The sequence below is a fragment of the Arvicanthis niloticus genome, chromosome 5 (genome assembly GCF_011762505.2).
Source record: "Arvicanthis niloticus isolate mArvNil1 chromosome 5, mArvNil1.pat.X, whole genome shotgun sequence".
NCBI classification, from domain to species: Eukaryota; Metazoa; Chordata; class Mammalia; order Rodentia; family Muridae; genus Arvicanthis; species Arvicanthis niloticus.
The window spans coordinates 32391751-32413172 of NC_047662.1; the positions used below are offsets into that span (position 1 = coordinate 32391751).

The 21422-nt window shown below is 44.7% G+C and overlaps 2 protein-coding genes across 4 annotated transcripts; both read left to right on the forward strand.

Annotated features, from left to right (window-relative positions):
* On the forward strand, nucleotides 1-12695 carry LOC117708886 (zinc finger protein 69-like). 3 transcript variants are annotated; one of them, XM_076934273.1, is made up of 7 exons: nucleotides 65-381; nucleotides 810-887; nucleotides 2126-2378; nucleotides 3987-4162; nucleotides 7348-7474; nucleotides 8294-8389; nucleotides 11337-12695. In XM_076934273.1, the coding sequence occupies exons 3-7, from the start codon at nucleotides 2144-2146 to the stop codon at nucleotides 12488-12490; spliced, it is 1788 nt and encodes a 595-aa protein (XP_076790388.1). In that variant the 5' UTR covers nucleotides 65-381; nucleotides 810-887; nucleotides 2126-2143; the 3' UTR covers nucleotides 12491-12695. The 3 variants fall into 3 exon arrangements, with proteins under 3 accessions (XP_034358752.1, XP_076790388.1, XP_076790389.1); XM_034502861.2 differs by lacking the exon at nucleotides 810-887 and having other exon boundaries at nucleotides 1-381; XM_076934274.1 differs by lacking the exons at nucleotides 65-381; nucleotides 810-887; nucleotides 2126-2378 and adding an exon at nucleotides 2406-2658.
* Nucleotides 12696-17026: 4331 nt separating this feature from the next.
* On the forward strand, nucleotides 17027-20516 carry Exo5 (exonuclease 5). Its single transcript, XM_034501569.2, has 2 exons — nucleotides 17027-17541; nucleotides 19014-20516. Exon 2 carries the CDS (start codon nucleotides 19044-19046, stop codon nucleotides 20160-20162), a length of 1119 nt encoding a protein of 372 aa, XP_034357460.1. The 5' UTR covers nucleotides 17027-17541; nucleotides 19014-19043; the 3' UTR covers nucleotides 20163-20516.
* Nucleotides 20517-21422: the final 906 nt, after the last annotated feature.

The window sequence follows — 21422 nt, forward strand, 5'->3', positions numbered from 1 at the left end:
CTCGGTCGCGCGGCACCCGGGTGGGCGGAGCCACGGGCAGGGCGCCGACGCGGGCGGCGTGGGATGGTCCGGTCCGGGGTGGAGGCTCCTGGACTGGGACTGGGCTAGAGGGGCGGGGTGAGACGGCCGAGCGCTGGCATCCGAGCCGCAGCGGTCGCCGCACGTCCTCGGCTGGGGCCGAAGGCCGGGCAGGACGCCCATGCGCGTGGAGCTCCGCTCCGGGGTGCGGCGGGTGAGAAGCGGGAGAAGCCGGCGTCTAGTCCCGAGGCCGACGGTGCGTCTCCACGGAAGCCTCGGTGCGCGCTGAGCGCCGCGGTGTGAGCGTGGAAGGCTGGCGGGAACGGATCCGCGGCCGCCCGGGGCTGCTCCGGAGATCCTCCGGTGAGTAGGCGGCTCCGCTGCCGGGCTGCGGGATGGTCCCGGTGGCTGCCTGCGAAGCTCTGCGGGTGGGTGGTCCAGCAAGCTTCTGTGATTGCCCGCTGCTTCGGAAGGAACAGCACAAAGTTTCTGCGCTTAGTAACGAGACTTTTTACGTATCCGGGGCTATTTGCACCAGCTCCGGTCTCTTTGGACAGGCAGTCTTTCACCTTTCCTTCCCACTCCCCAGACTTCAAAGAACTGCCCCCTCCCCGGGAGAGAGTTGCTTTTGGGGTATCAGGTCCACTGGATCTGATCCGGGTGTAAGCAACTATTCATATGCTGAATGGGCGATTCAGATGATGGATTTGGGTTGTTTCCAAATTTGCTGCTATGGTCAATTCTGCAGTGGTTCTAGTTGCACTTGACATACCGTATTTCCTCCTCTCCAGCTCTGTGGCAGCACGTACCCCTCAGTTTTTGTTGCGTCTAAACCGAGGATTCATTTCACCAGCTGCTGGGCATCTTGGGTATGTGATGATGACGGTTGCTGCTTGCTTATGACAAAACGCGGCCCTGTGAATTATTGTTTTATCAACTGAGATACTCAAGCTGAACTCTCTAATTGTCTTCTAAAATAACTTTAAAAGATAATGCCCTCTGGGATTGGTGAGATGGCTCAGCCGGTAAAGGCTTTTGCAGCCAGGTCTGATGCCCTGGTGGAAGGAGAGAACCAACTCTCAAAAGTTGTCATGTTACCTCCACCCCCCAAATTAATACATGTAAAATCTTTTTTATTAAGATAATGTTTATTGTACAGCTTTAAAATAAAACAGGTTTTAACTGTTAATTTAGAGTTTCCTGTAGATCTAACATCGTCTCAAGGCTGCCTCCCTGTGCAGTACAGTTACCATCCACATTTTATAGAAGGGGAAACTGAAGCTCATACTTGAAGTGCCTCAGGTCTCAGCTTTACATACAAGTCTGACATCAAAGATTCTTCCTTGACTTCAAATATGTAAGCAGGCAGAAGGGACATTTACAAGTCAGGTCAGGGCATGTGAACATTTGTACTTTTTTTTTTTTTTTTTGGTATTTGTTTGGTATTTGTGTCTTTGTATCTATGTGTTTGGAGTTGAGGCTTACTTCTGTATCCAGGACACTATTATTTCAGTATTGGTGCCAAATCTTTTAGGCCTTTTTGCAGTTATAAACACATTTCTGGACTTCTGTCTGTATGATGGGTTCTCTGGAGCTCTCCTTTCTTGCCTCCTGCTCTTTAGGCATACAAAGCTGGTTAGTGGGATGGCTTAGGGAAAGGCACCTGCTGCCAAGCCTTACAGCCTGAGTTCAATCCCTGTGACCCACATGGTGGAAGAAGAGAATAGACTCCCATAAGTTATCTTGTGCCCTCTAGCTGGGCACCATGGCACAAGCACAGACAGACAGACAGACAGACAAAGTTTAAAAGAAAGTACAACCAGTCATAGTGGTGCTCACCTTTAAACATAGCACTCAGGACGTAGAGGCAGATAGATATCTGAGATCAAGACCATCCTGGTCTACAGAGTGAATTCCAGAATATGCAGAGCTATACAGAGAAACCTGTTGCAATAATAATTTTTTTTTAAAAAAAATGAAGAGAAAGAAAGAAAGGAAGAAAGAAAAAAGGAGTACGAAGGCCTCAAAGCAGCTCACAGGATTGCCTCCCAAGGATGCAGCATCTGTAACTGAATTCTTCGGGTCACACTGGTCTCTGACGTTGCAGGGTCTCAGCAGACTTTCGATGGTAAACAATTATGGGCTGAGGACCATACGACCAGGAAGCCTGTCATCGAAAGTTCCAGCAGTTTCCCCAGCAGAAGCAGCCACCCCCAGTCAGGCCGGCGCCATCATGCCCCAGCAGCTCCTGATCACCTTGGCCACTGAGGCCAGCGCCTGGGTGAAGTTGAACCATCCCAGGAAGACCAAGGAGGGGGTGTCCCTGTGGGAGGATGTGACAAAAATGTTTGAAGGAGGAGGTGAGACCAGGCAAAGCTGGGAGAAGGGGTGGTCCCTTGGGATAATTTAGGGGTAAGAAGACCATGTGGGGTTCATGCTTGTGGTGTGGGGGTCAAGAGATATTTGTGAAGGAAATGCTGGGTTCCTACCTCTGGGTCCTCGTGACTTTTACTGTGTGCCCCTTCTTTTTCCCATCCCCAGAAACAATATACAACAGGAAGAAAGGCCACAGGATGTGCCCCCTCCCCCCACTGCCAGTTCCTGAATGTGAGGGTCTAACTCAGAATCAGGGAGTCAAAGGTCTCTGTCCCCTGAGTCTCAGGTTTTCTGCAGACTCCTGGTCGTCTTTGCCCTAGTCAGTCTTTTTTGTAATCTTTGTATTGTTGTCTTCCTCTGAGAGGTGGGAACAGAATGCCTGGCTGCTCTCATGGTGCCTACATTGTGAATTCCTTTAAGACATGCCCAAGTCTTAGTCTGTTCAGAGTAGTAGGGTAGAAAGAGGAGTCAGTGTTTTGTGTGGTCTTGTCATTCATACCCATAATGCTTTGTATTCAGCCCAGTGTTTTTGTGTTCTAGCTGAGGGACTTTGGCTAAGCATCTTTTTTTTTTTTTTTTAATTATTTTTATTTATTTATTTATTTACTTACTTATTCATTTTATATATGTGAGTACACTGTCTCTCTCTTCAGACACACCAGAAGAGGGCATCGGATCCCACTACAGACGGTTGTGAGCCACCATGTGGTTGCTGGGAATTGAACTCAGGACCTCTGGAAGAAGTCAGTGCTCTTAACCACTGAGCCATCTCTCCAGCCCTGACTAAGCATCTTAACAGTTGATAAAAATGAATATTGCCTCTTTTTGTTGGCGGTGGTAGTATTTGTTTGGTCACGGTGTCTCATGGATAGCCCAGACCAGCCTCCAGTTTAAATTGCCATGTAGCAGAGGCTGGTCTTTAACTCTTTATCCTCCCACTCCCACCTTCCAAGTGCAGGGATTAGAGGTGTGTGCCACCATGCCTGGCATGAATAAGTTATGGCATGATGCTTATTAGTAACTGCTGAGGGAGACAAAGATAAAACTAATAATAGATAGCCTTTTAAAAAAAGGTTCTTTGGTATACAATGGGCAAGAAACCATCTTCTGACTGCATGGACTAAGATTTTCCTGAGGCAGATACCACAGAATCAGGTCTAGATAGTGTCTTAGATTTTATTGGAGAAGGGATAAAAAAAAAATTATATTTTAAGGAGTGGGTTTCAAAGTGAATCATAGAGTGGGGAATGTTCAGCCCAATCAAAGCTTAGGAATGTGGTGCCGAGTGACTAAATTAATCAAATAATAATAATAATAATAATAATAATAATAATAATAATAATAATAAATGAGTGTGGTGCCCAGCTGAGTGTGCAGCCAGGGTTAGCCTGAGCTACCGAGTGAGACCCTGTCTAAAAACAAGAGCAGGTCCAGTGTGGGGTGTGAAGCTTGAGTTAGAGCTCAGGAGGCAGGTCTCTGAGTTCCAGGACAGCCAAGGCTTTGTGCTGTTTGTGAGTGTGTGGAAGGAGCCCCTGCCTGTGGGACTGGGGAGCTGGGAAGGTGCACACCTCACGGTTCTTCTCCTTCCGCAGCTCTGCTATCCCATGATGCTGATGGACTACAACGAGAAAGCTTAGCTGATGGAGCGACCCCTGACGGAGTGACCCCTGACGGAGTGACCCCTGATGGAGCGACCCCTGATGGAGCGACCCCTGACGGAGTGACCCCTGACGGAGTGACCCCTGGAGTCCGCGCAGCAGGATCCCAGGTGGGCTGGAGTTTCCTCGATATTTTTTTGACATTCCTTCTTAGGTTTTAAGGATGTAAACCACCTTTTTTGAGAAGGGGGAATAGGTTGACACCAATAATTCAATCTGGGGAGGCCTAGACAAGTCACTCACATGGAAAGTTTCTCTGGTGGCAGTTTCCATTTTTATAGTGGCTTCATCTGGAACATTATCCTAATTTCAGAGTAGAAAGCAAAGAGAGCGATACTGTTATACCCCAGCTCCAAACCAACAGAATTACCTGGCATCTAAGATAAACATAAGTAGAATAAGGCTTTAAGAGAGGACTCAAAACAGACAGGGGTGCTCACTTCACAATGGTAAAGACCTGAGTTCAGATTCCACCCTCAGCATAACAATCTGGGTGTGTTTGTAACGCCAGTGCTTTAGGGTCTGGAGAGAGGAGAATCGCTGAGACTTACTGGTTGAGGAGACGCAGGCCCAGGTTCAGAGAGGAGACCCTGTCCCAACTTCCACAAGGCATCGTCTGGCCTCCAGAGCATTCTATAGCACTCTCCTGATGCATAAGTAGTAACTGTGATTAAGAATTAAAAGCCTAGGTTCTTAGCACCAGGGAACGATTGCATTTTTATTCAAATTTGAAGTACAAGTGACCTGTAGGAAAATACAGATGTATGACTCAGGTATGGTTGCACATATGGAACCCCAGTACTTAGGAGCAAGAGGGTTGCTACGAGTGGAATTGCAGCAATTGGGAAAACAGCCTTGGCTACATAGCAAGGCCGTATTTTAGACAGACAGACAGACAGACAGACAGACAGACAAAGGTTAGAGAGAAAGCTCAGACATCCAGAGCACTTGCTCCTCTTCCAAAGGACCCAGGTTGGATAGCAGCAGCAGTCGAGTGGGTAGCAACCGTCTAACTCCAGTGCCAGGAGCCCTCTTCCAGCTTCTTCAGGCACTGTGCATACACAGTGCATTCAGGCAAAGCATTCATACACATAATATATAAAATAAATAAATCTTGAAAGAGGAAAGTACAGGAAATGAAAAAGTGCCCCTATTTTGACATGCATGTACTATGGGAGCAAACTAAGAATAAACAGAGCATTCTGTTGTCCCAGGAAGTTCCCTCGAGCCGCTTTCCAGTCAGTTCTCAGTTCCGCCCCTGGAAGAGAGGACATGAAACCTACACATTCTGTCTTACAACCGAATTTAAGTCTACAATGCCTTAAAAGAGTTTATAGACTATTTTTTTAAGCTTTATGTGGATTTTATAGTTGTGAAGGAGCTTAAACTATATGGAATGTTATTCAGATCTTCCTCATCCTTCATGGCTTTGTTTTTCTTTTGAGCAGGGTCTCATGTAGCCCAGAATGGCCCTAAACTCACTACATAGAATTCGCTATGTATCCAAGGATGACTTTTATTTCTGACCTTCTACCTCCATGCCGAGGGTGTGGGACCTGGGGTATAGGTTTACACTGTCACTCAGCTTACACTGAGCTGAGGATGAAGCCAGGGTTTCTTCCATGCTGTGCAAGCGGTTCATCAGCTGAGCCCAGCCCTCTCTTTGACACATTTTTATTTACTGGTCCCATCAGTTGTTGACAGAGGATCTTAAGTCTGTCAATGTGATTTTTTTTTGTCTTCTGTCTCCTTGGTTCTGACAGTTTTGTTTGAATAATAATAATAATAGCTATTTTTATTTTTTGAGAAAGGGTTTCTCTGTGAAGCTCTGGCTATCCTGGAACTTGCTCTGTAGACCAGAGAGCTCAGACTATGGAAGTGCAGACCATGGCCTCGGACTCAGAGAGCCACCTGCTTCTTCTGGGTTTAAAGCTGCCAGGCCTTGGACCATCTCCTTAAATAGACCTTCTTAGCATTATGAAATAGCCTGTGAATTCAAGTATCCCACCCCAAACCTACTTAGACTTGTCTGAAGTGCCTTCTTCCTCTTCCTCTTCCTCTTCCTCCTCCTCTTCCTCCTCCCCTTCTTCCTCCTCTTCCTCCTCCTCTTCCTCCTCCCCTTCTTCCTCCTCTTCTTCCTCCTCTTTCTCCTCCTCCTCTCCTTCTTCCTCCTCCTCTTCCTCCTCCCCTTCTTCCTTCTCTTCCTCCTCCTCTTTCTCCTCCTCCCCTTCTTCCTCCTCCTCTTCCTCCTCCCCTTCCTCCTCCTCCTCTTCCTCATCCCCTTCCTCCTCTTCTTCCTCCTCCTCCTCCCCTTTCTCCTCCCCTTCCTCCTCCTCCTCCCCTTCTTCCTCCTCCTCTTCCTCCTCCTCTTCCTCCTCCCCTTCTTCTTCCTCCTCTTCCTATTCCTCCTCCTCCTCCCCTTCCTCTTCCTCCTCCTCCCTGCTCTTTAAGGTCTAACAGTGTGGCTTTGCCTACAGTCCACTTTACCTTGGCTCTCTGGTTTTCCCACTATGTTTGCACAGAGCCACCTTCCTGTCCCTCTTATTTTAAGCCTCTGCAGTGTGACTTCCACAGCCAGCTCTTGCTTGTTTAGTCCACTCACACAGTTGGTCACTGATGCGGTTGCTTCGTGTGTATTTTATTCTTTGTCCTGACTGTATTGTTACTTTCGTCCATCTTTACTACCTTCCTGTGGATTGAATACTTGTTCAGTTCCTCTTCGTCCTCTAATGGTCTTTGGCTACCCTTCAAAGTCCATGGTGGTGCATTCTCATAGACCCAGCTTCCCTTTGTCTTGGTCAGTCCGGTGCCTACCTTAAGTGACACTGACATTCGCTGCTCTTTCCCAGAACCCACACGTTACCTCATAACCATCCATAACCTCATCTCCCTGGGATCAGACGCCCTCTTCTAACCTCCTACTGCAACCTTCCTCCTCAGACAGATGTTCACTCTGAGGCCTTTTGGATCATTCTGGAATACTCTTCCCCAAGATTTCCACATGACTCTTCCTCCACTGATCACTGCCTGTAGCCAAACAATACGTTTCAGAGAACACTGTTTTCCATAGCACCCGAAAACAAGATCACCTCAACTCTCACTGGTGTTGGCATTTCTTCATGTTTCTTTTCTGTCCTATATATTTAATTATAGCAGTCTTTAGAAAATCTCCTGACAGACCCAGAGGCTGCTCCTGATGAAATTGGTGTGGAATCTCTGAACTTGGAATACTGCCAGGACTCCTTAGACTTTGACTGGGGTGGACTCTGACTCCTCTGACTGTTTGATATTGCAGGAATCATTGACTTTCAAGGACATAGCTGTGGACTTATCCCAGGAAGAATGGGGGCAACTGGCTCCTGCATACCGGGATTTGTATCGGGAGGTGATGCTGGAGAACTACAGAAACCTGGTGTCAGTGGGTAAGGACCATTTATTTTTGTTGATGTGATAAAATTCCCCCACAAAAAGCAACTTATAATCTTGGGGAAGAAGCCAGGCAGTGGTGGCTTATGCCTTTAATCGCAGCACTTGGGAGGCAGAGGCAGGCGGATTTCTGAGTTCGAGGCCAGCCTGGTCTACAGAGTGAGTTCCAGGACAGCCAGGACTACACAGAGAAACCCTGTCTCAAAAATAATCATCATCATCATCATCATCATCATCATCTTGGGGAAGTTGAGGCAAGAACTTCAGCATCACATCTTCAGTAAAGAGCAAAGACTAGAATACATCCTTGTTTGCTTGCCTGCTCTCAGCTAGCTTTTTCTATGCCAACATAGTCCAAAGCCCCAGACTAGGGAATGGTACCACCCACAGTGGACTGGGGTCTTCTCGCATCAATTAAAGACAGGCTCTCACACCAACTTGATCTAGACAGTTCTTCAATTAAGAATCTTCTCAGGTGATTCAAGGTTGTGTCAAGTTGACAATTAAAAATGAGGCATCACACCAGCTGTCCTCTACAAACTGTGCCATCGTAAGAGCCATTGTTGCTAAACTTTTGATGTTGTGGATTTGTTGAGTTTTGGCTGTGGGTTCTGTATTAGAGATGTCTTGTTCCTTTGAAGACCAGGGCATAACTAATGACTTCCTTAAAGGACAGCTCTATTTCATAGAGCCGGAAAAGAAAGATGTGACCCTGTTGGTTATCAGAAAACCTGAATAGCAAAAGCTGGAACTAAACTCTGGATTCTTCAACAGCAGCATCAACATTCGTAATTTTTCTTTAACCCCATAAACAGGATATCAACTTTCCAAGCCTACTGTGATTTCCCAGTTGGAGAGAGGAGAAGGACCATGGATAGCAGAGCGTCAAGGCCCAGAGGATTCCATTTTAGGTGAGACCAGGATAGATGATCCCTTTGGGTAGGTAAGCCAAATTGCTTGGTCTTCCCAGGCTGTCAAGAAGGCTCGGGGCATGGACAGGACCTGAACTAGGTCTCATTTCACCCCTTCCTCATTGTTGTTTTCTTTCGACAGCCTCTATAGTTAGAAGGGAGAGAAGCCTTGCCCTCATTAGAGTTAAACCTGATCCCCTCACAGAACCAGAAGTAGTCGACATGAAGCGTCTCATAGATACTTGCTGTCCTCAGTGCCGTGTTACATTCCACAGACCTTCCTCTCTTCTTCTCACTGTTATTTTATAATCCCAACTTCCGATCTGATGCTCCCTTTAACTCATGTATATCATTTTCTTCATAACGACCTCATAAAACGTCCTGTAGAGGGCTGGGGAGATGGCTCAGCAGGTGAAGGTCCTTGCTGGCACAACTAAAGACCCCAGGAGTGCTGTCCCTGGGATCCGCAGTGTGAAAGGAGAGAGCTGGCTCCTGAAGGTTGTCTTCTGACCTCTATCCTCATGTGTGCTGTGACATGTACGTGCATGTACACACACACACAATTTAAAAACTTAAAAGCTTGTCTCTCACAAACAATCAGGAAAGGTAAAGAAATAATAGCATATCCACCCAGTGGACTTCCATTAATGTTAAAGTGTCGGCAGAAGTGCTGAGCTCTGAGACCCTCACACCTGCTGACTGGAAACATACAACAGTGAAGCTGACTGCAAGGCAATGTGGTGTGCCCTCACCAAATGAAGGTGCATCTGTGCCATGACTCAGCAATGTTGCTTCAGCCAACTCTCTTAGAGGAATACTTGCCTGTGAACCCAACAGACGTGCATGTGTATGGATATCATCGGATCTGTGTAACCTCCAGTGTGCAATTTAGGAGGTAGTGGCAGAAGGGTCTGGAATTCAGGGCCAGCCTGGTTTACCTGAGATTGCCTCAAAAATATAAAAAGGTTCAGGATTTTCTCCATGAAGGTCTTACACACATTACATATCATATGTTAGATTTATTCTGAGATCTTGCATTTGCTACTATAGGTGATATATTTTTAGAGTTATATTTTGTTTAGTACTGGTAAGAAGTAATACCTTGGACTGGTGATATGGCTCAGCAGTTAAGAGTACTGACTGCTCTTCCAGAGGTCATGAGTTGAAATTCCAGCAACCACATGGTAGCTCACAACCATCTGTAATAAGATCTGATGATTTCGTATGGGGTGTCTGAAGACAGCTACAGTGTACTTACATATAATAAATAAACAAACAAACAAATAAATAAACAAATAAATAAATAGAACCTATGGGCCAGAGCAGGGGGAGAAGGGAAGGGGAAAATGTAATACCTTACTTTGAACATTTCTATTTTGACATGTTAAACTTTTATTCATTGTTTTGGGCATCCTCCTGGGTTTTATCATACACAACGGATAATGCTGAGAGTGATACAGGCTGAGGGTACAGACAGTTCACAGGCAGAAAACTGCCTGCACCTGCCAGGATCACAAAGCAAGCAACAAAGAGAAACCATGAAAGCTGCTGTGGGTGTTGTTGTCTCTTGATGGAATCTTAAAGGTAACCTTGTAAACAGAAGCGTTAGCCAGCTACTGTGGTACACGACTAGTCCTGGAGTGAGGGTCAGGAGATTAGGACTTCATGGACATACTCACCTTTGTAGGGGGATCGAGGCCAGACTGGGCTACTTAAGACCCTGTCTTAAAAAAAAAAAAAAAAAAAAAAAAAAAAAAAAAAAAGAAGACCTAAAATAAATAACAAGTATTTATTTAATTCAGTGAAATAGCAAAATTCCAATTTCAAAGTTCAATCTTGCTTTATCCTCTCCCCAGCTTTGGAGAGAGGTACACAGGTGGTCTCTTCCCATCATTCCCTTCTCTCCAGGCCCAGAGCCAAGGCCGATAGACCTAGACTTTATTACTGTCTCTGTTGAGAGCTTGACATTTGAAAATGCTTATGATCCTTCCATACGGACTTAAAAATCTTACAGGAAATTATCTTTTCACGGATACAAACCCATCACCTGAAATATTAGTAATGATGTAATAAATTACTAAGAAAGAAAACTAGCCAAAATTAAAAAAAAAAAATTGTTGCTGTTGTTGTTAGTTCTCTGTAGCCCTGGCTGTCTTAGAATTCACTCTATAGACCAGGCTGGCCTCAAACTCACAGAGATCTGCCTGCCTCTGCCTCCTGAGTGCTGGGATTAAAAGTGTGTACCACCACTGGGGTTGAGGGTTGGCATCTTTTTAATATAAATAAAGAGATAAATTTTCAAAATAGTTGTCAGTTTAAAGCCATATCCTTGAAGGCATGGGCCTTCAGTGTCAGTTATCAGTGGTATTAGAACACAGCTAAGCCACATGTGTGACACACAGTCAGCATTTGAAAGGTAGAGGCCAGAGGAGCAAGAACTCAGGGGCACTTTTAGCCATGTGAGGCCCCATCTCAAAACAAAACAAAAGCAAACAAAAACAAACAAAACAAAAAGACCTAGAGAGAATTGAATGTTGCAAATTTGGTAACATTAAATCAATATGAACAACCTAGTCACTGTTTCTTTGCATTTTATTTATTTTTGAGATAGGGTCTCAAGTGCCTTAAGCTGGCCATGCACTCTCTGTGTAGCCATTGATGACTTTAAACTTCTGATCTTCCTGCCTCCTCTTCCTGAGTGATGGGTACAAGCATAGGCCAGCTCGTCCAGTTCATGCAGTGGCCAGGGCTTCGTGTAAGCTAGGCAAGCACTGCCCTCTCCTTCTTAATTCATTCCTATTGTCTGTCCACTCTGCATAACTCTATCTAAATACAGCAAAAACCTGCTGCAGCTTTCCGTACTGTATCTAAATCTCTTCTGCAACATTTTGATTTTCTTCAAAGCATAATGAATAAGTTATTCACATTTCCTTTTTTCCCCTTTCAGATGTGAAGACTAAACTAGAAATCAGAGAGTCAACTGCAGAGGATGACATTTCCGTCAAGCTCTATCATGGCGTCATGAGGGGAAGGCTCATAGAGGATAATATTTGTTCTCCATTGGAAAAAGCCTCCAGCTACGATGATACATTATTAGAGAGGCACCGGGAAAACTGTGGGAAAGGCATGAGACAAACCATTTGGACCCACAAAAAGAAACACCAAGAAGTGAACAAATTAGAAACCCCAGAGAGTGCCAATGTTATTTCAGAACAGAAGCACCATAAATACAAACCAGCCAGAAAGAGAAGCAAATATAAATTAGATTCAATTAACCATCCAGTGAGCTGCATGAGAACCAGAATGTACCAATGTAGCATATGTGAAAAAATGTTCAAACAACCCGTTCATCTTACTGAGCACATGAGGACTCACACTGGTGAGAAACCATTCCGGTGTAAGGAGTGTGGGAGGGCCTTTAGTCAGAGTGCGTCTCTTACTACGCACCAGCGGATCCACACTGGTGAGAAGCCCTTCAAGTGTAAGGAGTGTGGCAAAGCCTTCAGACATCGCTCATCGCTGAGCCAGCACCACAGGACTCACACTGGAGAGAAACCTTTCACATGTGATAAGTGTCAGAAAGCCTTTAGCCAGAACATCAGCTTGGTCCAACATCTGAGGACTCATTCTGGAGAGAAACCCTTTAGCTGCAATGAATGTGGGAAGACCTTTCGGCAGATTAGACACCTTAGTGAACACGTGAGGATTCACACCGGGGAGAAGCCCTACAAATGCACTTCGTGCTGTAAAACGTTCAGTCACAGGGCGTACCTCACACATCACCAGCGAATCCACACCGGGGAGAGACCCTACAAATGTAAGGAGTGTGGGAAAGCCTTTAGGCAGAGGATACACCTTAGCAACCATAAGACTGTCCATACCGGGGTGAAAGCGTACGAGTGTAACCGCTGTGGAAAAGCCTACAGGCACGACTCATCCTTTAAGAAACACCAGAGACATCACACCGGAGAAAAGCCTTATGAATGTACTGAGTGCGGAAAGTCCTTCACCTATAATTCATCGCTGAGCCGACACCATAAAATACACAGGAGGAGCGCTTTTCTAGATGATCCAGGACATGAGAACAAAAAGCAACTCTAAATCGGTGATTCTGAGCTTTAAAATTTCAGGACTCAAATAATCTTGAAAAACTGATAACGGTGGCAACTTTCGATTTTACCAAAAGTGTAAATAAATACTATGTTGGTTGCCACTGTCTGACACAAAATGATAAATTAAGCATTATGAAAAATTCACAATTATTTTTTTCTCATTTCATGGTAGGTGAATAAATTATTTCTTATGACTCGCTGATTTACAGGTTAGTATTTGGGAACTACTGTTTAAAATGTTACCTCCTGGACTGCAGAGGTGGCTCAGCAGGAAAAGGCCTCTGTCACTAAGCATGGTACCATACCTGATTTTGATCCTTGGGACCCATGAGATAGGAAAACTGGCCTCCACAAGCTGTCCTCTGAGCTCCATGTGTGCACACAAACTAATTTTAAAGTATTACCCATGTCCTTTACTAGAGTCACAGTTTCAAGTGTCTTTTCTCCAAGCATCCTAACCCAGCTTTCTAAATACCTCTAAGTACCTGTGCTTTCTTAGAGAATTAATTTACAATACTAAGTTAAATCTAGGGCAATGTGAATAATTTGAAAGGTCTACCACTGAACAGTATCAACTTTCTTTTTTTCTTTTTTTTTTGAAACTGTATTGTTTTTCCCCCAAGTCTGGCCTCAAAGATTACTCTGTAGTCAAGGATGGCTTTAAACTTATGATCCACTTGCCTCTAAACTCCCAAGGTCAGGATTTCAAACATGGGCCACCACACGTGTTTATGCCGTGCTGGGGGCTGTGCTCAGAGCTGTGTGTATGCTAGGCACGAATCCTACCAACCGAGCTACATCCTCAGCCCTCCCCCCTTCCCCCACTTTTTTTAAGTGTTGAATCTGGATTCAGTAAGTTGTCCAGGCTGGACCTGAGCTCACGATACTTCTACTTCAGTATTCTGAGTAGCTGAGATTATAGGTTTATGCCATGAGGCTCTACTCAACCACTTGCTGAGTGTAGCCGGTTTGACCCAGGAGGTCTTGACATCGCAACATGAAATCCACATTCAAGAACCCTGCAGTTGGGGCTGGAGAGATGGCTCAGCCTTTGAGAATATACACTGCTCCTGCAGAGGACCTCAGGCCATCCACAACTGCATGCAACTCCAGTTCCAGGGGTATCTGATACCTCTTGCCTTTGTAAGTACTGCACTTAAATTCATAAACCCAGCATGTGCCTGCATGCTCACACACATACACAGCACACACATTTTTTTGTTTGTTTGTTTTTGTTTTTCGAGACAGGGTTTTTCTGTGTAGCCCCGGCTGTCCTGGAACTCACTCTGTAGACCAGGCTGGCCTCGAACTCAGAAATCCGGCTGCCTCTGCCTCCCAAGTGCTGGGATTAAAGATGTGCGCCACCACTGCCCGGCCACACACAATTTTTTAAAAGCTTTAAAGAATCCTGCAATGGAGTTTAGAAGATCTCAAAATAACTACAATTTTGTGTTGGGCTCAGTTCATAACTACCCCAGAATGAATGCAGCCCCTAAGCTGCAAATTGGACACTTGCTAGAGGCTGTCCCTTGGCTTGGCCAGTTGCCAGTGCCTGCTGGGTCACTATACCACACAGGTGCTTCTCCTGATGATGACAGAGTTTTTCCCCACAACTGTCTTTCAGCAGATCCTCCTCTGTGGCCATACACTTGACCTAATTAATCTTATTGAGGTTTATACTTCTCCATCCTAGAAGTCTCTTGAGCACTGAAGAATGTTCAATGTGGATATCGATATTTCTAGAATTACTTCAAACTCAATATGTTGAAAACTTTTACTGTCTCTACGGTAAAGTCTGCATTCCTTAGGTCAGAAAGGTGCACCACCATCGAGCCAACTCTCTCTCCAACTGAAACTTGTTCTTCTCACCTGTTATTTCCCTCAATTAGTTGCAAAATACCATTCTAGGACAGCCCCAGCTTACCTTCTTTCTATGCCAGGGGAGGCCTTCAGGTTCTTAGCACTTCCCAGTTGCTTAGGTTGTCTGCTGAGCTTCCTCTAGAACAAAGGTTCTCAGCCTGTAGGCCGAGTCTGATAGGCATTTTCTCCTTTGGGGACACAGATATTGATTGGCCAGATTAGACCAGATTAAAAGTAGATAAAGGCAGGTTTCTTAGGAGGCAGCTCTTGGGTGGATTCACCGGTCTCAGAGGTGGAGGTCAGTGATGTCACACATCCAGGCTAAAGCAAGGGGATTTTGTAGAGTTTGGGAGAGGAATGATGACATACCAGCTAGAAGCTGGGATGGTGTCCATACATGGTCAAAAACTGAGCCTCTGGGTGGCCACTCTTGGGTGGATTGCCAGAAACAGGGAGATGAAGAGTGATGACTTGTCAGCCCAGAGTTTTCTCCAAGCAGACAGGGCAATTTTCTCTGTGTGGATGGGGTTGGGGCAAGGAGGGCAGATGGGGTTTCCCAGCTTGTGCAGTGAAAGATCAGGGGTTCTAGCCTACCAGCAACCCTTTTGGGGAGTCACAAATCAGATATTTACATTACAATTCATAACAGCAGCAAAATTACAGTTATGAATTAGCAATGAAAATAATCTGTGGTTGTGGGTCACCACAACATGAGAAACTATATTAAAGGGTCACAGCATTAGGAAGGTTGAGAACCACTGCTCCAGCAAATCTGTACTCATCTCTTATCTGTATGTAGCTCCAGTGACATTCTAAAACACACACCCAATCAAACTACATTATTGCTTAAAATCTTTCAGTTGTTTATGATTAAGTGAAAATAAAGATTGTTGTGGTGGTTTGAACATGCTTGGCCCAGGGAGTGGCTTTATTAGGAGGTGTGGCCTTGTTGGAGGAAGACTGTCGCTGTGGGGGTGGCTTTTAGACCTATCTCCTGGATGCCTTCAGATCAAGATGTAGAACTCTCATCTCCAGTGCCACATGCCTGCCTGGATGCTGCCATGTTTCTCACCATGATGATAATGGACTGAACCTCTAAAGGTTGTAAGCCAGCTTCAATTAAATGTTGTCCTTTATAAGAGTTGCCTTGATCATGGTGTCTCTCCACAGCAATGGAAACCTAAGACAGTTGTCTTAAGTGCAGAACCATTGGTACTATTTCTACCCAAATATACTTTGGTTTTGTCATAAAGATTTTATGGTCCCCAAATATCCAATCTTTTATTACTGGATTGTCTTAGACCTAACACTAGACTCTAGTAGGATTGAGAGGCTAGGCTCAGCCACTCCCCTTCAGTATGGCCTTACTGAAAAAAAGGGGATTTATTCGATGAGGCCACTTCGATGAGGTGATCTAATGATTTCCAAGACCATCTTTGGGGTCCTGACATGTGGTTTAGGTTTAAACAAGGCAAGAGGGGTGTACAGCTAAGCTGGTCAGGTCAAGGAATGGTCCTGTCCATAGTTGTCTCAGCTTGTGTCTTCTGCAGAGTGGTCTGAGAAGCTGTAAGGACCCTGTGAAGTCTCTTCCTGGAATACAAGTCCTCCTCTGAATAGTCCTGGGGAAATTAATTTCTCTCAGTCTACTGCTTCCATACTGCCAAAGGGAGGGGCACAAGTGTCTCTCTTATCTTTGCTCCCACCGTGATTGAGGATGGTTATTTCATGGGTTTTAGTCCTTGTTTGTGCAATTTCCTTTTTTTTCTACCCAAGTTCTTTGGCATCTGTTCATCCTCCCCCAGATATAATACACTTTATAAAACCCTGATTCTGGTGAACCCCTTAAATTGTTGACTGAATTTACTAAATCAACCTAACCGCTAGGCTTTGTCTAAAATCCCAGTGCTGAGATTTTTGGTGTGGGACACCATAGGCTGGGAAGTACTTCTCAAAGGCTCAGAGTTTAAGAGCACTAGCTGCTCTTGCACAGGACCAGAGTTTGTTTCTCCGGGCCCACGTGGTTCTCAGCCCTTCTGTAACTCCGAGGCCCTCCTCTGGCTTCCTAGGGCACCAAGCAGACATGTACCAGAGACATGCACGCTGCAAAACCATTACAACACATAAAGTAAAAATAATAATAATAATAATAATAATAATAATAATAATAATAATAATAAACAACTTTAAAAAGAAAGAATCTGAGTATAGGGGCACAATGACTGTAATCCCAGCACCGAAAAAGCAGAGGTAGGTGTATCTCCTATTGGAGGCCAATAAAAAGGACGAAAGAAAATAAAAAACGGCGCTGACAGCGTCTTTGAAGCCTGAGTTCATAATTGTTCCCTAAGCTGGGAAAGCTGGTGCCAGCTGCTAAGATCCGGATTCGGGCTCCAAGGGTGTGCGAGGCTAGCTGCACTGGGGACAGCGAGGTGACCACCATGACCTTCTTCTCTCCGGGCAGGCAGTCGTAAGAGACCGGGACGGTGACAGCTACATCCTTCCAGGCTGAAATACACTAGGCATCGGTGCATAAGGGATAGAGCGGACTGCAGACGCACCACTCAGCACCAGTCTCGCGAGAACCCGGGGCCTCCGGTACAGGGCGGGGGAGGGGACGTGGAACGGGGGAGGGTCCTCCACCGGCCGCCGGGAATTCTGGGACAAGAGTGAAGGGCTAAGGGACCGCCCCTTCAGGCACGCCCCTCGTTGGTGGTTTTAGTTCTGCGTATTTTGGGCCCGCCAGGATCAGAGCTTGAGTCTTTGCGCCTGGGCACACCAGGGGGCCAGGGGCTGCGTGGAAAGCACACGCCTGCCTGCGTGGAAGGCCTGGAACGAGTCAGGACGCAGAGGATAAAGGCAGTGCCGGGCAGCCGGAAGCCATCAGCGAGGCAGGGCCTCCGAACTCAGGCTGCGGCTGGGAACCTGGAGAGCAGAACTGACCGACCGCCTGGAGACCTTACCCTGGAGAGGCCAGTGTTAGGAGGATTTATGACAGGCAGCTGTCCTTGCAGTGTGACTCAAGTGGAAACACCATAATGTGAGAGAGTGGTCAGGTGAAAAGGACAGAAGTCCACATTCCACCATAGCAAGACCCCGAGTGCCTACTCGTCTCCCCTCGGCTCGCTTTGCCATTTTAATACACACTCTTCCCTGTGAGGAGGGAAATCAACTAAGGCCCAGGTGAGTACGAGTTACCTCTCTCCTAAAGTTACCCTTTTTCAGAGCAAATAGATACATCATAGACCCACTGTTTACTTTGGAAGGGAAGGAAAGCCACATTTATTGTATGTTAATATGTGTCTGTGGGCATTGATGAATTAATTAGCTTACCAATTCTACATTTTAAAGACGTGCCAGTATCATCAGAAAAATTTGAAACGTGTCCAAGATTATTTAAGAAACAAGTAGCATACCAGAAAATTCTACTGGACTTTTCAAGATTAGATTTAAAAATCTATATCTGCAGGACTCCTAGACTCTTGATACCGACCTGGTATTTTCTAAACATCTCATTTTTTTCACCTAATAATTTTTAGCTCTGTCTGCACTTTTAAAACATATATTCATATATAAAATATTTAATATGGATATTAGTAGATATTTATATATCTTTAAGAAGTCAGAAGTCTGCCAGGCAGTGACAGGCAGACCTTTGAGTTTGAAGTTGAATTCCAGGACAGCCAGGGCTACACACAGAAACCTGTCTTGCCCCCCCCACCCCCCCAAAAAAAGGTCAGAAGTCCAAAAAGTCTAATAAAATGAGGCGTTTGATAAATGACATAGTAGCTTTATAATTATTCTGTGGTATATCTAAAAACACTGGTCTAGGCAGAAGATAAAGTCATTATGTGTCAATAGTTCATTATATCATCCTTTCTGAACTTTTGTTTTTAGCAGCATAAGAGTGTCTAGGCTGTGCATTTGAGTCTAAATTTTACATCAGTGTGAATTGTTGTCTTTTCTTCTACATGAATGTGAAGCTCTTGTCTGTCGCAGTGTAATCTATCTATCTCTCTCTCTATATATATTTTTTTAAAGATTTATTTATGTGAGTACACTGTGGCTGTCTTCAGACACACTAGAAGAGGTTATCAGATCTCATTACAGATGGTTGTGAGCCATCATGTGGTTGCTGGGAATTTAACTCAGGACCTCTGGAAGAACAGTCAGTGCTCTTAACCACTGAGCCATCTCTCCAGCCCAATTTTTATATTTTTAATTGTGCTAGTAGACCTTTTTTTTTCATCCATAATATTTTAGTGGCAGATCCACAAATAAAATAGTTATGTTTTTAACAAACTTCTGCTGGGCTACAGTTATAGCTTAGCGGCATTCCACTTAATTAGTGTGTGCAATGACCAGCATTCTCCCTACAGAAGTGAAAAAAATTGGCTCAGATGAATGGAGGATAAACACAAAGACTCCTTTTGTTAAGTGTACCGGTGTGTTAACTCATTACTAATTAGTTATAAATAATTTGGTTTCTTAAGGCTAAGGATACAGTTCGGAGTAGAGCACTTGCCTAGCACACATAAGGTCCTGGATTCAGTTCTCAGTACTGAAATGAATGAATGAATCAACTAGTCAGCCAAGATGACTCATTTTGTTTCAGGAATTTGCAAGCCTTTGACAATGTTTGGTATGTTCTGTAGGTCCCTGCTTGTTTAATCTAGGGCTGTACCATGGCTGAGACTGAGGAAGAGGAGATGGCATCAGCAGAAGCCTCAGGGTTCTCAGACTTGAGTGACTCGGAGTTAGTTGAGTTTCTGGACCTGGAAGATGCTAAAGAATCAGCTGTTTCACTTAGCAAGCCTGGCCCTTCTTCTGAACTGCCTGGGAAGGATGACAAATCTGTAAGCTTGCAGAACTGGAAAAGGGGATTGGATGTCTTGTCACCCATGGAGAGATTCCACTTGAAATATTTATATGTCACTGACCTGTGTTCTCAGAACTGGTGTGAGTTGCAGATGGTGTATGGGAAAGAACTTCCTGGTTCTTTGACACCTGAGAAAGCAGCTGTTTTGGACACTGGTGCAAGCATCCACCTAGCAAAAGAACTTGAACTTCATGACCTCGTGACGGTCCCCATCACCACTAAAGAAGATGCTTGGGCAGTTAAGTTTCTGAACATTCTATCAATGATTCCTACCCTACAGTCAGAAGGGCGCATCAGAGAGTTTCCAGTGTTTGGGGAAGTGGAGGGAATACTTCTTGTAGGAGTGATTGATGAGCTACACTACACATCCAAGGGGGAACTGGAGCTGGCTGAACTCAAGACACGAAGGCGCCCTGTGCTTCCCATGTCAGCTCAGAAAAAGAAAGACTATTTTCAAGTTAGTCTATACAAATATATCTTTGATGCCATGGTACAAGGGAAAGTGACTCCTGCTAGCCTAATCCACCACACTAAATTGTGTCTAGACAAGCCGCTGGGGCCTTCAGTGCTGAGGCATGCCAGACAAGGAGGCCTGTCTGTAAAATCTTTGGGTGACCTTATGGAACTGGTTTTCTTGTCTCTTACGCTATCTGATCTCCCAGCTATTGATACCCTAAAACTTGAGTATATCCATCAAGAGACTGCCACTATATTGGGCACAGAGATTGTAGCCTTTGAAGAGAAAGAAGTGAAAAGCAAGGTGCAGCATTATGTGGCCTACTGGATGGGCCACCGAGATCCTCAAGGCGTTGATGTGGAGGAGGCATGGAAGTGTCGGACCTGTGACTATGTGGACATCTGCGAGTGGAGGAGGGGCACTGGAGTAAGCTCTTCATGGGAGCCCAAAGCCAAGAAGTTGAAATGAATGAAGGCACACTTTGAGAAGTGTTGATCGTTTCTATTCTTAATGTACCCATGTAAGAGGACCAGTCTCTCAGCTTGGCTCTCGTGGACAATGTTTTTTATTCTTATGTTTACTATTTGAATAACATTCCAACCCAGGGCCAAGGATCAGGAATGTGTGGAGAGATGTAGTGTTAGAGTGACCTTGGAGCTTTGAGATAAATTGCAAAGAAGACGGATGCATCATGTTTGCAGCAGAGGCATTGCTGACTAATCACTGTTCACTCAAGAAAATTCTTTGGATTCTGATAAATCTTTTTTTCTTGATAAATTTTTTTTTTTACATTTTTACAATAAAAATGAAATGCTGTCTAGACCAGTTGACTTGATATTTGTGTGTTTGCTGATCTCAGTCCTTTAAAGATGACCGTTATTCTATACATAATCGTATGGTATCAAAAGCCTTTACATTCATGTATAAACATTTTAGAACTAGAGCTAATAGAATAAGCAGACCACAAATTTAAAATAAACATAATAAACATTCTCTAAGAGATGACACAAGAAGTCATACAAGTAAAAATATTAGATGAAAAAAATATGAAATAATAGTATTCACACAATATACAATCTAGCAATGCTATTTCTGGGCATATATCAAGGGAAATTCATATGTATGCAAGAAGAAATATGAAAAATGTATACTTTCACAAATAGAAAAACCTAGAAACTGTCCAGATGCCCATCATCAGGTGAGTGAAACGGTATAACAACCAAAGTATGGGCCGCAATAAGTAACACCACATTCATGAATCTTAGCAACACATTAGGTGAAAGGCTACGTCCCCAAAGGTTGTATACAGTAGGACATCCTTTTCATAAAGTGAAGAAACAAACATCGTAAGGAAAACATGGGAGAGTCAGATTACAAGCCTGTCTGATAAAGACCCTAGTCCATCTAGAAGGCCTGATCTCACAACCAGAGACTTTAGACCTCATCTCCTCCTACAGCAGACAGGCCACTGCCGGAAGGATGAACACGCAAGCTGAGGTGAGGAGAGCAAACCCTAGCTGCACAAAGGAGACCTAGTTATGCTTTCTCTACAATCCCTGACATTAAATTATGGTCTGGCTCCAGATGAATTCAAACTACACAGCCCCTGTAGCAAAGACATATGTTAGCTTATAACTCTCATCAGATTGGAAAACCATATAAACATAAGCTTCATTTCTTCAGTTATTCCTTGGAAATCCACACACACCTTCCTGTCAGCTGCCTCTG

Coding starts and splice junctions, on each gene's coding strand:
- Exo5 (XM_034501569.2), top strand. CDS start 19,044: ATGGCTGAGACTGAGGAAGAGGAGATGGCATCAGCAGAAGCCTCAGGG.
- LOC117708886 (XM_034502861.2), top strand. CDS start 2,144: ATGGTAAACAATTATGGGCTGAGGACCATACGACCAGGAAGCCTGTCA. Junction 4,163..7,347: donor TCCGCGCAGCAGGATCCCAG/GTGGGCTGGAGT, acceptor TTGATATTGCAG/GAATCATTGACTTTCAAGGA. Junction 8,390..11,336: donor CCCAGAGGATTCCATTTTAG/GTGAGACCAGGA, acceptor TTCCCCTTTCAG/ATGTGAAGACTAAACTAGAA.